The 15,489-nt window shown below is 39.8% G+C and overlaps 1 protein-coding gene across 1 annotated transcript in view; it reads left to right on the top strand.

Annotated features, from left to right (window-relative positions):
* The window catches only part of spon1a (spondin 1a), a 71,471-nt gene that overhangs the window by 9,853 nt on the left and 46,129 nt on the right, over nucleotides 1-15,489 (top strand). Inside the window, exons 4-6 of the mRNA XM_069693637.1 lie at nucleotides 4,248-4,321; nucleotides 4,780-4,902; nucleotides 10,341-10,489. Coding sequence (XP_069549738.1) covers nucleotides 4,248-4,321; nucleotides 4,780-4,902; nucleotides 10,341-10,489 — 346 coding nt within the window. The remainder of the gene's footprint in view (nucleotides 1-4,247; nucleotides 4,322-4,779; nucleotides 4,903-10,340; nucleotides 10,490-15,489) is intronic.

Here is a 15,489-nt window from a genome sequence, read left to right as displayed (position 1 = left end):
TTTCACTGTGCCCCTGTTGCTGGTATCTTACTCTGGTCTTTTTGAACATATATTCTGTACTATGAAGTTTTACAGGGTGTTGGGGAAGTGACCTCTGCACTGCTAAAATATTTTTTTTTAAATGTATGGATATGCAGAGATTTAAAAGATTTTCCTTTGATGTGATGCATTTAGCCACATCATTTCTCAGTAGATTAGTTGCCACCGTGTTGGATTTGCTGAACTGCAAAAACACATAGTCTACTTGCAGTTGTGCAGTGGTCTTACAGAAGGACATGTCTTCTCACTTACCGAGGATCTTTGGTCAGTACAGGCACCAGCTTGCATAGAACACAATATTTGGCTTATGAGCTACACATAATTGCTGCCAGTGACTGTGGTCACACTGGCAAAAGTGGCGTCAGTGCTAAAAATATGAAGTTGCTACATGACTATTTTGCTCTTTGCTAATTAAACAAAGGAAGGAGAGATAAACATTTCATTAAAGATTTGCTTACCTCTAAGCTTGATAAATAAAGGTCATTTTTCAGCTGAAACCAGATTTGAAATGTAGTACGCAGCACACTAAAAAAAAAAAATCAACCTGAAGAAATCAATGGAATAGTTGTTCTTCAGCTTGGTACTAGTTATTACCTGTTTGAATAGGGATATTTTTTAAATTATACCTTGATTGAGAGTAAAAGATGAGATACTGGTAAATGCTCTCTAAATGTAAAACTTGTCATTGTAAATCTCCCTATCTCTGGTCCCCTGATTTTTATCCAGACTCTTCTTCACACAATATTGGATCCAACTGTTAAACGTCCCTCATCCTTCCAACAAACATTCTGAATGAAATGTTTAGCATTATGTCTTACTGCAGTGAAAAGAGTTGGCTTCAATTGTCCATCGACAAAAATTACAACAATTGTCACGAGGTATTATCACAGCTCAATTTCTGTGGTTGATTACATCCCGGTTGTTCCACAGAGCCTGAGTAACTCACGTCAGAATATAATCTATATACTACAGCCACCATTGAAGTTGCCACTATCTTGTATCTTTCCATTTGTAGGTGGGAATCAATTTATTTGTCATTTCCCTCTGTCATGCAATATGGAGGGTCGAGTGATGCGTTCTGATGGTCTCTCTGATTGCATCAGTGATCACATGAATGTCGCAAACGCATACAGCTGTCAGAACCTGTTTATCTCCATCAACACAGTGACAACCCAGATCAAGGAGGCCTTCAGGACGATATAGTTAAGCAGAAGGGAAATGTAAATAGATTCACTGTTGTGCAGTGGATTTATGTATTGTCTCCTGAGTTTTTCTTTTTCTGTAAGCTTTGTTTGTATTTGAGCAGATGGAACAAAATTAATTAATTTTATCTCTAGTTGTTGTGGGAGCAGAGAGAAGAAAATGAAAATTATTTCATCTCTGGTTGTAGCAGGAGCAGATACAACAAAATGAGAATTTATTTCCTTCTTTCACGCATAGGAAGACAAAATCTGCCTTGCGCTTTTTCCTTTGCTTTTTCTCTCATTCTCACTCTCTTTCTGTTTGCTAAGCTCGCACTCATACATATACTCACAGACACACACTCTGAAACACACACGCTCTCACACACATTTAAATCAGGGCACTTTTGGGGTGATTGGGATCGGCGGTGGTGTGGATCCAGCAAAGTGAGATAGAATTTAAATTGGATGTTAAATAAGCATTACTCTCCCTGATTGTCTGGCCTGCCCAGGAAAGTGGGCAAGCAGTGAGGTAGAGTGTGCTCCTCTCTCTAAGGGAGATATGCGAAATTGGGGTGAGATTGAATTAAAGCGTGAACAATTAGAGATGAAGCTGGTGGTGTCACTTACCTTGAATCATTTCATCCACGTTATAAGAGGCCATTTTGAACATAAGTCAGAGTATTATATATGCACTAATATATGCCCCATATTAGTGCATGTCAGACAGAATAGTGGTGCGTATGAGGAACAAAAGATATTCTTAAGCATGAGACTTGCGATGAGAGAGATGAGAAATGATAAGAGTTTTGTGCATGAATTACTATAATGCATGTGAGAGAGAATTGGTATACAGATGGTGTATGATTATGTGTGAAAGAATATGATGGCATGTGAGAGAATGATTGTCTTTGAGTAGGAATAACATTGCACGTGGTGGAGAATAGTAGCATGTCTAAAGGTCTTCATTTAAAAGGTATTTTGATTGAACTGAAAGGTTTTTTGCGGTTAACAGCATTTTCAAATCAAAGCCTGAATCCGCTCAGTGGTGATAAAATGGGGAAAAACAGCATTTAACTGAAGGACAACTTAAAATTCAACACATCTTGTTTCAATAATGGGAAGAGTTTTCAGATTATTCACCTTCTTTTCTTCTTGAAGAAGTAAAAAGCTTCGAGCCCATCAGAAAATATAATTGTAACATTATTTTGTTTGTCATTCAAACTGGCTTACACTCTATGAATCACACAAACTGTAATTGTCTCAGATGCATATTATTCTGTTTGACACACTCCGGTATTCTCGTAGTCACGTACAGTATATGATCACTCTCAGTGTTCATGGAATAGAATAATGAGAGTAATTTAAGTAGCAGAGGATGATGAAGTGTATGGTGATGAGGATAAGAGAGTGTGATCAGGATACAGTTATGTGTATGAGACCCAGTACAATTTATAGTTGTTCACAGCCAGACATGCCTCTCTACACGTCCATCATGTTCTTCCACCCAGTGTGCGGAACATGACCTGTCTTCAACATCTCTGTTTGAAATGGAAGTTTTGCAATAATTACCTCTTGTTTCTTCCATTTTATACAGAAGTAATCTTTTTATTATTTGTCTTTCTTTCCACACACTCATCTTACATTTAAAAGGTGAGTGAAGCTCAGAAATACTAAAAGAAAAGGCAGTGTTACGTTAGTAGGTATAGAGCGCCCTTATTCACTGTGATGATGTGGACTGTAGAAATGCCTGTCCTCACACCAATCGATCAATATTCATAATGGCTCTTGTGCAAAAACCGCAAAATCTCTGCCACGAAAAAGTGATTGAGGAGAATTTGTCGCTTTCAAAAATGTGACTGACAGCTGTAGTTAAAGATCGGGGGTTTTGAATTTTTCTTCTTTCGTCACATTTTTGTGAGCACAACAGGCAGCCTAACATGACGATTTAGGGGAGTTTATCATGCTATTAACAAAATATGACACATCTGTGCTCTTAAGAGACTTAAGTGAATCTGACTTGCATGAGCAAACCTCACAGAAAGATATCAGCTGAGCCCAACAGAACACGGCACAGCTCAACTCTTACTCTAGAATAAATAGCATCCAAACTGTCCAGCTGGATGGAGCCCTCCTGGATCAGACATTACCCCGGCACCTCCACCCAGCTCTTCCTTGTTAGGGTTTATTTATTACCATGGAAACCTTCCTGCAGCCATTGCTGGTGTAAAAGACTGTTGTTTGTTGGGAAGTTAGGCCCCTGGAGGCTTGTTTTCTGTTGTTGTTTTCTTAAGTCTGCTGCCCTCTGAAAAGGTTTGTGTGTGGCTGATTTACATGTTAAGGCCCCTCTCAGACCTGTGTTTCCCACCACCCAGTGGAACAAGCCTCAGAGACAGCTCAATCTAGAGACCCTCATCTTCACTCGGCCTCATATCTGGATAGCATTACTGTTGGCCTGTCAATCAGTCTGCATCAACAGAAAGCATAGCCTACTATACAGTATAGTGTGTCTAGGCATTGCCTTAGGACCCTTATTCAATGCGAAAATTACTCTTTTAGTTGCAGTATTTCTCTCAGTTTTTCCTTCAGCTTTTCAACCTGTCAATTCTGTGAACGTCTATATCTTAATGCTGATGCATGCTTTTTGTGGTCTTTGTGTGAGGCATTCAATGCCTCCTTCTGGAAGACACCCTGATTTAGAAATATCCCTGTGGGCTCTCATTCCTGCTTTTAGGAGTATACTGAGAAACGCAAGATGATTATAAATAACTTTGCACCTGTTAAATCTGCCACAATCCACTACTCAGAGTCTTATCATCCTAAAAACCATGATTACCACATTTGTCTCTTGTCTTCTCTCACTTTCTTTTTAAGCTGTCAACGCTTTCCCATCGGTTTTTCATGATATGCACTCTTTTCTTGCCATTCACGCTCACGTTTGCCCCTTATGCCTACATTTCCAATTGATGCTGACCCCAATAAACTTTGCTCCTCACAGCCTCCCTCTGCTCTCGTCTCGCTGTGTAGGGCTAGCATCGTGCAGAAGAGGATAATCTATTTCCAAGATGAAGGCTCACTCACCAAGCGAATGTGTGAGAAAGGTAGGCTCCTTTTATTGGCATGGAATAACTAATTTATGAATTTCCTGTTCCTTCAATCCCCCTGCTGGTACTGTATTTTTCTCCCTGCTGATGCTCTCTTTTTCATCTCATCCTTTACTCTATTTTTTTCCATTCTTGATTCTGATACAGGGACTTTCCTCTCTGCTCTTATGCTCTGGAATGTGAATAATTGTAAATGAGGATGACCCCCTGGCTGTGCATGACATTGGATGCCACACTGAGCAACAGATCAAAAGAATCATGCTGCACATCTTCCCTTTCTCTCATGCCCTTCCTCTTGGCTCCCCACTTTCTTAACCACCCATCTCCTGTATGATGGGCACCCCTCACATCTTCTCCTTATACTAATGAGCAATTTCTTTGTGCGTATCTCATGGTCTTCTGTTTTTCTCTCTCTTGCTCTTTCCCCCCCCTCCTCTCTCCACATTTCCTTACAGAATCCCTGTATGGAGATACAACAGATAAACCTCTGCTCAACTGTTGTGCCTGTGGAACGGCAAAATACAGAGTCACCTTCTATGGGAACTGGTCAGAGAAGATTCATCCTAAAGACTATCCCCGTAAGTACAACTGCTCTTCTTGTCTTTCAGGTCATCTCAGCTCTGTCATACACGTAACACATTTCTTGGATAAGGTTTTTGCTGTCAGGAATTGCCATGAAAATACTTAACCCTATGAACCCTTGGCTATTTTCAGGGAATTTGTACTACCTTCACTTTTAAGCTCATATCTTGGTCATTGTTGGGGTGAACCATTTATATATATCTCATTTTTTTTCAGGATAGTCTAGGCAATCCAAAATCTTTCATCATTTGATAATACTTAAAATACGTGCTTGATGCCTGATGGAAGATAAATGTCATGAAGGACTGTGGATGGCCAGGGGCCCAAACCAGGGACTCACATTCAGGGCATGCATACACCCATGACATAACATAAGTGTTAATAACTTGGTTGTTGAGTAAGCCCATTAAGAACTTGTTATCTTTTTTCATACAAAATGGGATGTAATGTCAGTCCTAGGTTGCAGACAATACAGAGGTCAGCTGTGATTTCAAAACCGGTTTAGCTAAAAAAAGCTTTGTCATACAGAGAAACAACAGGTATCACCAGAAAAGGTAGGTTATGCTATTTATTTTGATACACAGTACGTTATGAAGCGATCGGGACTATGGAAATTATTTAATAAAGAGGAGAGATTTACAGAGAGCTAAATGCAAAGTGTAAGAGCGATTCAATTTGTTGCAACCTTAAAGTCGATTTTCTCTGCAATGCATTTTTGGAAAGCTCAAGTCGTGCAGTTTCACAGGATATCTGCTGAATCTCTGTGATGACGATTCACTGGGCAATTCAGCCAAGAAGAAATGGGATCCAGTTTGTGTCCATCGGGTTTGAAGGGTTAAACCAATAGTGAATTGATCTTGCTAATTTCCTGTGTAGCTGAACTTGTAGTTTCTAAAGACTACCATTCTACTTTCCGTTATCGACCGGAACTAAATATAGAATACTGACTGCTCTGTCTGTAAATCTTGATTGCCACAAAAACTCTAGGATGTGGATAGTTTAGCCCTTGCACATGGCTCTCAGCAGTGATGTGGGTGGTGAGCTGTGGTACAATGGTTGGGTGTGATGTGCATATAACCTTGAGCCACACTATCAGGATGTGAATGGACTTAAGGATTACACTGCCTCTCTTGTCAAAATCAGGCTCTTGCCAGTCAGATCAATATACTGATTAGAGTGGAATAAGATAAACCCTGAGATTGAAAGGGGCCCTAATTCACTGTTTTATGGAGGGAGTAGCTGATATGTGACTCACTCTCACACACATATACGCAAACACACACACACACACACACACACACACACACACACACACACACACACACACACACACACACACACACACACACACACACACACACACACACACACACACACACACACACACACACACACACACACACACACACACACACACACACCTGGCAGATAGATCAACCCAAAAGACGATAGGGCAAGCCTTGTGGGTTCTGTTTCATCTGCCCTCTTGAGATGCTACAGATTGATTTTTCCTTGCACAAAGTCATTTCCTCGGCAACTAGTTATTATAACACTGCACATACTGCACCGGACAATATTATTCTCTAACTACAATAGAGCAAAATCATGACATAGTCTGTCCTTCTTTCCTTACTTTTCTTGCTCTCATTTTCCCTATTTTTCATGCTCAGTACTAAGAAATGTTGTGCTACCTGAGATCTGCCATTGTGTAACATGTCATCCTTCTATTTTTAACATATGTCCTTTAAGAGCAGGAGCCTTAGACCACTGTGGGGACACATATTCTGAGACCAAATATCAAAGTAAAACAGGCCAACAATAGTTTTTTTTTTTTACTGCTGGTGTTATAACCTTGACAGTTCTATTTTCTTTCTCCCATTTGCCCCCATTGCAAGTCATGCAGCAATGCATGACTGTTGAGCCCAAGCCATGGCAGCTCGCTTGGACACTGTTCATATACTGAGGTAGACAATGGCCTGGTTGTCAACAAAGACCTTTGAAGGGATTAGTGTGAAAAAGAGAAAGAGAGAGAGAAATGGAGTACAAAAATAAGAGAGAGAGAGATTTAAGCATTCCTTTATTGACCTAATAATACCCCAGTATAGCAAGGCAGACAATGTATTGAAGTCAAATAACATATCCTCTATATAAGCTGCCATTTATCTTTTGTCTGCTTAGCCTAGCAGACACCGTCTTCTTATAAAGTTGGTTTTAATGATTCCTTAAGGCTGTGGATTCACAACCACAAACAAATTCATATTTGCTTTGCAGTAGACAAAATCCACTTTTATACAAACTCAATCAAAGTTTTTAGACTTAACAGCTACATCCTCCTACTTTGGTCTCCTTCTAGATGAGAACAACCACATATAACGTATATGTTTCATCAATCTCTAATGTCCATTGTCCCCTATAAATAAACTACAAGCTCATGCAATAAAAATTGTTGTATTTATGTATTTACCACACGACTGTTATCACACCCATAACACTCCATCATTTGTGGAGGACGACATCATTTCCAAAGCATAGAATGGATATAAAAGGGGATGTAACTTCTGAGTACAAAAAATGAGGCTGAGGTGGAAGTGCCGCCAGGGGTTGGCTCCAAAAAGCCATAGTTCCATAGACTCCCATTCAACTTGTCTCATGAAAACAAAATTTATAGGTTATTTTGTTTTTTTCTAGCTAAAGTCACCCCTTCTTATTCGTTTTCTGGCAGCTCATCTAAAAATAATCCTGTCATTAATTAGAAATAAGCCTCAAGAAGCCATGTTTTTTGGGGCGTGTCTGTTTGATTGACAGGCCTGTAGTGCAGTCACGTTTCTACTATCAGTGGGCGGCATGTAGTATAGTCGGGTTTCCAATCAGATTGAGTCAGATCTCCCGCTTGCTCCTCCCAGCTTGTTCAAATATGGTCCCTTCTGGCTCCAAACCGCTCCGAACTAGCAAGATGGTGACGGCCATATCTGAACTAGGGGCTTCATAATGGCCGTTCACAAACCAATTGGTGACCTCACTGTTGTTTGCTGCTTGGTCCAAAGATAAAAACCTAGATTTTGTTTGGGTCTATTTACAGATATCTTTAGCATAAGACAATGGTAATCAGGTGGCAACAGGTATGTTTTGTGAAATCCCCAATACAGGGACAAAACTGTTGTTGTCAAATGCCAGATACTGGCAAGTACAGTCTACCTCTGTCTACATTAGCTGTACAACAGTCTTGAAAGGTTTACCCAGATTTTCTTCTCCACTGACTTTTTTTCTATTCCAAATGCAAAGTCTGAGTCCCAATTTCACCGAAATACCAACAATTTGCTTTGTACAGTCTGATTTGCATGAACCTCCCACCTGTTTGAACTTCTCCCACCTATGAACCAGGCATTCTGTGCTTGGTGCCAAACTACCACATGGATGGGAAAAGACAATTTTAAAACTCTAAACTGTTGAAGCACTCCTTTCACTGATCGTTGTGCTGCTGCTGTGAATAAAGTTCAAAGTGTTTGATTACTGGCAATGACTACGTGCTTGCAAGGGTCACACATGTTAAAAAAAAGCATAGAAAAACAAATGCCCTTAAATTTCATAAAAGACCTGTATAAACTCAAAGAAATAACAAATATGTTTGAAATAATCTTGTCAAGATAAGTTGCACATCTAGAGCACGGAAGCATTCAACAAATCCATTGATACCAATAAAAATGGCATCTTTCACTGCTGAAAACACATTCAGATTAGGTCCTAAGAGATGATATTGACATTGTTCCTTAGGCAAGTTGTTCCAAATTCTGATTAACACTGAAAGAATAAGAGGGTTTCATGCAAACTTGAGAAGTTCAAAAGGAGTTTTTGAGGTCTGGTCATAAAAACTCTAATAGTTATCAGTGAATTGATATAATTATTCAACAAATGGGCAACCAGTGAAAAGATAATAATTGAATAAAGTAGCTTCTTATATTTCTTAGGGTAAAGTAAAAACATTGCTGCAACATTTTGAACACACTCCAGCTGTTGTAGACCACACATAATCCTAGCAAAATAACCCTGGGTGTGTCAGAATATAGTGATTTAACCCTGGTTTTTTAAAGCAAATTTATGTTGCCTAAATTACTTTAAAGGGTCATGTAAGCAACATAAGGCTCATTGTGTGGAATTAGCCAGCCAAGGACAGGTTGAGTCCAATTTACGGTAATTAGTTTAGCTTGTCAGGTTGGAAGTGTGTAATCATTTTAAGACTAGGAACGGATGCCTTCCGTCATGGCTTCAATTTAGCCTACATGTATATCGGCAAAAAAGACAAAGCATTGAACCTTGAAGTACTGGGCCTAAGCAATGTCCGTACGGAGTCAAACTGATTTAAATACAAGAAAAATTTCACACTAAACTAAATCATAACGCAAACAAAAATGTTAAAACAAAAGTTATGCAGTAAATGTTTGAGAAAGCAAGAAATCTGTAATGATCAACACATTTGCATATCCTACAGAATATTAGGTGTGCCTGCATCATCCAACGAGGAACTACATGCATTTTCACAATATATGAATCTGGAACACTCCTGAGTAAGAGCTCTATTTAAGGAAAAACTTTAAGAGCTAAATCTATCTATACAACATCACCTAGACTTAATAGGTGGTTTAATAGTGTTCAGACAAATGGTTGTTCATGTAAAAGATTCCATTATGTGGTACAACAATAATCTTTCAGCTGTAGGAGCTCCTGAAAGCAGCTGACTTTTATTCCTTTCAAACTGGGGATGGCAGACTTGGACTAAAGCCTATGGTATATTATATGTTGACCACAGCTGTAAAATCATTATTGTACTCTCAGGTTGATGTCATTCCAGTGCATGTGCACAGTAACACAGTTGGCAGGGGAAATAATATGACAGCGGGGGGCATAATAAGAGAATGTGAGATCACCAGGCACCAAGGCTGTTGAGGCAGACATGTCGGGCCAGCGAGGGCCCACAGTGAAATGAGCTTCCACTGTCTCTAAGTTAATTGTGTCACCTCAGTGGATCATTATATGGTAGGTACTACTAGTGCTGCATTCCCTGCACGCTTACAGGTACAGACAGATACTGCTCTACACTATTGCTGTTTCTGTCACCTGGGCCCACATGCTTTTGTCCTGACCAAGAGAGATAGAGAGCGAAAAGGATTATGAGAAAGCATCAAAATTAAGCTGCAGTAAGAGTAATACACTGTAGGCGGTTTGCAGCAATATGAAATAATTTTAGACTAAAACAAATCACTGTTTGTCAATGAATATGTTGCACCAAAAGAGGTCTGTCAATCAACAGACTAATGGATCAGAACCAGTACTGTGTGAGTGGCAAAACAATGTCTGTTATTGAATGATGCAGATGTAACTTTGGTTACGTTGGTTGAGATCTCCAACTAATGATATCTTTTATTGTCTGTGTTCACAGGTCGTGCCAATCATTGGTCAGCCATCATTGGTTCCTCCCACTCTAAGAGCTATGTGCTGTGGGAATATGGTGGTTTTGCCAGTGACGGAGTTAAACAGGTCGCTGAGCTGGGCTCTCCGGTCAAAATGGAGGAGGAGATCAGACAGAAGGTAAGATTCTCCAGTGCAAGGAGATGGCTAATGTGTTGTACATGAATTGCAAAGGATTAAAATGAATTTAAAAAAAATATTTTTTTGAGCATTAATATATATAATTTTTTTAAAAGATATCATCAGGGTATTTCACAAATGCATGTTGTTATTGATGGAATTATTTAGCTTTATTTCTGGGATATATGTCGCCCTGACTGAAACAGGTAAGATATGAGTTATATAAAAATGCAGGTAGGCTCCTCAGAGGATCTTCCAGGGTTTGCACACCTGAGTTCAGTGTACGATGAATTGCTTTGACATTGTTGTCCAGATTGATTAGTGCTTTCAAGCATCTACGCTATTCTTAGCCTGCCTCTACATATACTAGGTGCACTTAACCAGTACACAGGAGCTGGGGGAGTACCTCCGTTAGACCTGGTTTAGATATTAAAAAAAAAAGGTTGGAAGGAACTTTCTCAGGTGTGTCATAAAGTCAGGGTTATTATACCTCTAAAAGGGGCAAAATACTGTAAACTTTTGGAGATCAGTTCATCTTTGATCACACCATGTAGTTTGACAAGACTCAGGAGGTGTTTTAAAGGTAAAAGGAGTTAGCTGTTATTTCCATCATCAGCTCAGTTAATTAGCAGTCGATTTAAACCAGATTGAATTACGTCTCCCCTAGTGTGCGCAAAGGAAACTTTTTAAAGTTTTACTTTTAAACTGCTTTGTACAGTTTTAATTTTACTTTAGCATATCATATGATATTTTTAGACCATCTTTGCACTCAACTCCTCATATTCTCCCTCCCACCTTGGCCTCTCTTCTCTTTATTATTTCCACAAATAGCATGGAATATCTTTCTCCTTTCCTTCTTCTCCATGGCTGTCTCTCTCAGTCTTAAAATAACCCGTGCTGGCAGAGCAGATGGTCCGGCATAGTGCTTATTGTTGGCTAATGTTGAAGACCTGGAGTCGCAGCAGATAATGAGAGCATAGTGTGAGCAATGGGGTCTCCATGTCATTGCTACCTTCCCACTGCTGTAGCGCCCCCCAACTCCCCCCCCCCCCCCCGGTATTATTCTTATCTCAGCCTGGATAATTAGATGGATTTCTTTTAACCTTAGAGGTGAGATTAATATGGTATTAGATTTGAGTGAGCAGTACAGAAAGGCTGCTGGAAAACATCAATTTCATCAGTCATTTATGAATGAATGTCGTTGTGTTTGTGTTTACTTGCGATCATTTCTGTATCTCATGAAATTTAAATTATTCTGCTCACAAAATCCATCAAATACGCCAACCCAGGGCTCAGGGAAATAAACCAAGAGGGTCAGCCATTTGTGTTCAATATGAGAGAAACTGTTGGATTGTACACCATATGGCCTTTTTCACATCAGCAAATATAAATGTGTGAACAGGAAGAAATTAAGTATTTTTTTCCAAGCAACCGCAATCATATCATGACTAAGTATGCCGCCGGATAGAATAATTGCTTAGTAGTGAAGTGGAATGAGCTACATGTGAATGCGGGGTGATGATTGCACAGGCAATCAATATAAATCCTGATTGGTCTGATACTAGCTAGTTGAATGGTGTTATTCATTGCCTGAAAACGCCAATAAGTAATCAACCTTTTTCAATACTTTGCACATGGCTTCAGTAGTACCATCTTGTTGTGTTGTCTATGTGTGTGGGCGGACATACAGTGTAATTGTACTGTAAATTGGTGTAATTGTGCCTCACAAGACACATGGGTTCTACCTTGTTGATGTTCACAGTTGTACTTTGATAACTAGACTTCATTTTTGTTTTTGTTTCTTTATACGACCAGCTCACATGTTCTTTGTGTTCACTTTTCCACAACTCATAAAACATAGAGAGTCTCTCGATGCCCTTGAGGTAAGGAGCTCGGGTGAGGGAGGCTTCCTCCTTTGAGCCATGAATCGCTTCATGGTAAACGCTGACACAAACAGAAAGCTGATTCGCTTTTGTGTCAGGTGAGGCATCAGTGGGGAGCAGCTAGCAATGAATGCAACATTTATATTCATAGCCAGGCTTCACACGAGCCAAGGGGTGCACTGATCAGAGTGTTCATACAAAGTTTCATTTGCTGAGCCAAGCAGGCATGCAGACCACGCACGCACATGCACGCACGCACGCACACACACGCACACACACACACACACACACACACACACACACACACACACACACACACACACACACACACACACACACACACACACACACACACACACACACACACACACACACACAGCTCTCTTTATCCTGCTTATGTCAATTCAGAGTATGATGGCTTTATTTTATATCTGAGTTTGTCACCTTTTCAGAGCTGGAACCAGGGTGTGCTTTGCAATCTGTCATGCTGCTGCTGATCTTCAGATGTGTGCTGAAAACAATCTTACATGTCCTGTCCACTAGGAATACATTCAGCTTTAGAATTGGAGTTTTTAATCAAACTGCAATATTACAGACAACAGTGTTTTATATGTCATTTATATCTTATTAGAATTTTCCTAACAAGAAGAAGACAGTTTACATACAGTATTAAAAGTAGGAGTAAGGATGTGGCATGCGCATTTGGCTAAATTTAATTTGTCCAACCTATTTGAGCATGCTGCTTGACCCACTCACTTCAAGTCCTTTTCATGTGATTGTTTGATGATGACAACATGACTGCATGTCAACGCCTTCTCAAATACAGCCCTCAGCCTCAAAATCTCAGCATCTCTGCACATTACACTTGTAGTCATGACACCATGCCAGTCATCCCAGTGAAACAGCCTGAAACACAGCCTGAAATTACGACAAGTGAGTAATGTCTACATTACTGCCCCCTTAAAAGTGTACATTGTAAGAATGAAATCCCTTTTTATAATACTAATTTTTACATTAGGGGAGCGGTAATGAGTCACTGTAGCATTCAGGTAGTCAGCTCTCAGTTCAATGCTATACTACGTTGGTTCAGTTTAGGCATGAGTAGCTTCTGCAGTTTGGTAGAATTTACATATTCTTGTCCTGGTGTTACTTAGTCGTTGTTTTTTTTTATATCCGTGATAATTGTAAAGTTTGCGCCCAGTAATGGACAGACAATTAATGGTGATCACTTAAGCCTGTAGTTTACGTTAGAGTCTACCTGTCTCCCTCTTTATAGGAAGATCACAGTAACAAAAAAACAGCCACTGAAAAACCATATATCAACATGATTGAGAATATTTTTCAGTACAGTTTGTGGTGTCATTAGCTGCACTAAAAATCTGCTTATAATTGTCCAAACAAGGTCAGTATGCCTGTTTTTTCTCTGCTACATAAAATTACCTGAGGTTGGTAGATAGGCCGATGACGAGCACACACCCATTCTAACTGCCCTGAACTGCATCAACGTATCAAGAGACGGCTAACTGTATGATCGATGGTCAAAACACCCCTGACGTTATATTAATTATGTGCCTTTATTTATGAGACATTGCCACATAGCCAGTTACTGAGCAGAAACATAACGAGTTCAGCATCAAACTTTATGCCTTTACTCTGTAAGAACTGTCTCCAGAAGAGCCTGTTAACTCCCGCTCTGCTTCTGTTTTGCAAAGAGTTGCAGCCATCGTTGTGTTTGTAGTTCTGTGTATTATAAGTAGAAGTTAGACACTTCTTCTTCCTCTGATGTTCAACTGAGGGCAGACTTGCGTCAGTGACTCACTGTACCATCTTGTGGTACAAAGTGTTATAACAAGAAAAGCTTGGTCGGCGCTAGGTGGTTAGCATGATAACTTCAGTAGATAGCTCTGCAACAAAGTACTCAGATGTCTCTGTCAAAACATCATCAATGCTATTTCTACACCTTCTGGGGATAGGTTCAGTCAATGTTTGAACATTTTATACTAAACACCTTCCAAATTGACCATTTAAGAATTATTATATTGAAATAAACAGCATGATGTTTTAGTGCTCATTGTACGAGAATGTGCATTGATTTTAGTTATGAGAGGAAGTGTATGTTGTGCAATAGGTGACATGTCTTGAGGCTTTCGTAGGTGAGTTACAGAATGTGAAGGGGGACCCTTTTTTTCTACAAGTTGTCTTCTCAGACTGTAAACAGATGTTCAATACTGTTCCATTTGTCAAGTACAAATGCTCTCACCAGAGGACTTGGCAGCACACGGACGCAGTCTGGGTGTGTTGTTGTTGTCCCTCCTTTCATGTTTGAGGTGATTTGTATATGCATTCAGTCATTACAGAGACTCAGTGTGTCACTAATGAGAAGTTTAATGAGACTCTCTCCATGGACCAACGACCAGGTCCAAGGCCACAGACGGATTATGAAATGTCCTATTTCCCTTCGCAGCATGGATGTTTTTCATTATTGCACAGTACAGATGCTTACGGAGTCCTACATTATCAAGAGCTGCACAGCTGTGCCACAGAGCAGGGACAATACCGCTCAGGCTGGAGCCAAAAAGAGACATGACATATTAATGACAGGAAATACAGATCTGTGTCACTTGAAACAGCTGTGGTCCTTAATTGATAGTATTTATTTATTTTTGTTTACAGGTATAAATTTACAAAATGGACTCCTGGGATGCCCATAAATTTCCTTTTAATTTAAGAAGTCAATGCGTGATAATTCTTGGCAGTATTCAACTAATAGTCATTAAAACTGTAATGCTGATTGCGTCTTTTATTACAGTCAAATCGTCCTGGCTAATGAGAGCTGAAAGAAGCTTTGGAGCTGACTTAGAGAACAGCAGGTATTATAGAATAAAATATTAGCTTGTTTCTAAATTGTGTTCTTCTGCTCGTCTTTCTGTGCACTTAACAAGAATTAAAATGAACATTTAGCAGTTCAGTTGTGAGAACAGTAAGGTCTGTCATCTGTAAGTGGGAGGCCTGCAGTTAGGAGCGTGGGTAGAGAATAATAGATATGCAGGTTCCTCTGGGTCCTCGACTCTGACTGACTGAGCAGGTGTGTATGTGTGCTTCTGCTTGTATACAGGG

Source organism: Brachyistius frenatus, unplaced genomic scaffold (assembly GCF_029030835.1).
Source record: "Brachyistius frenatus isolate BFR_SWC_R1_liver_20210118 unplaced genomic scaffold, ASM2903083v1 Contig_15, whole genome shotgun sequence".
In the NCBI taxonomy this organism is placed as follows: domain Eukaryota; kingdom Metazoa; phylum Chordata; class Actinopteri; family Embiotocidae; genus Brachyistius; species Brachyistius frenatus.
This window is presented reverse-complemented; position numbering and strand designations above follow the sequence as displayed.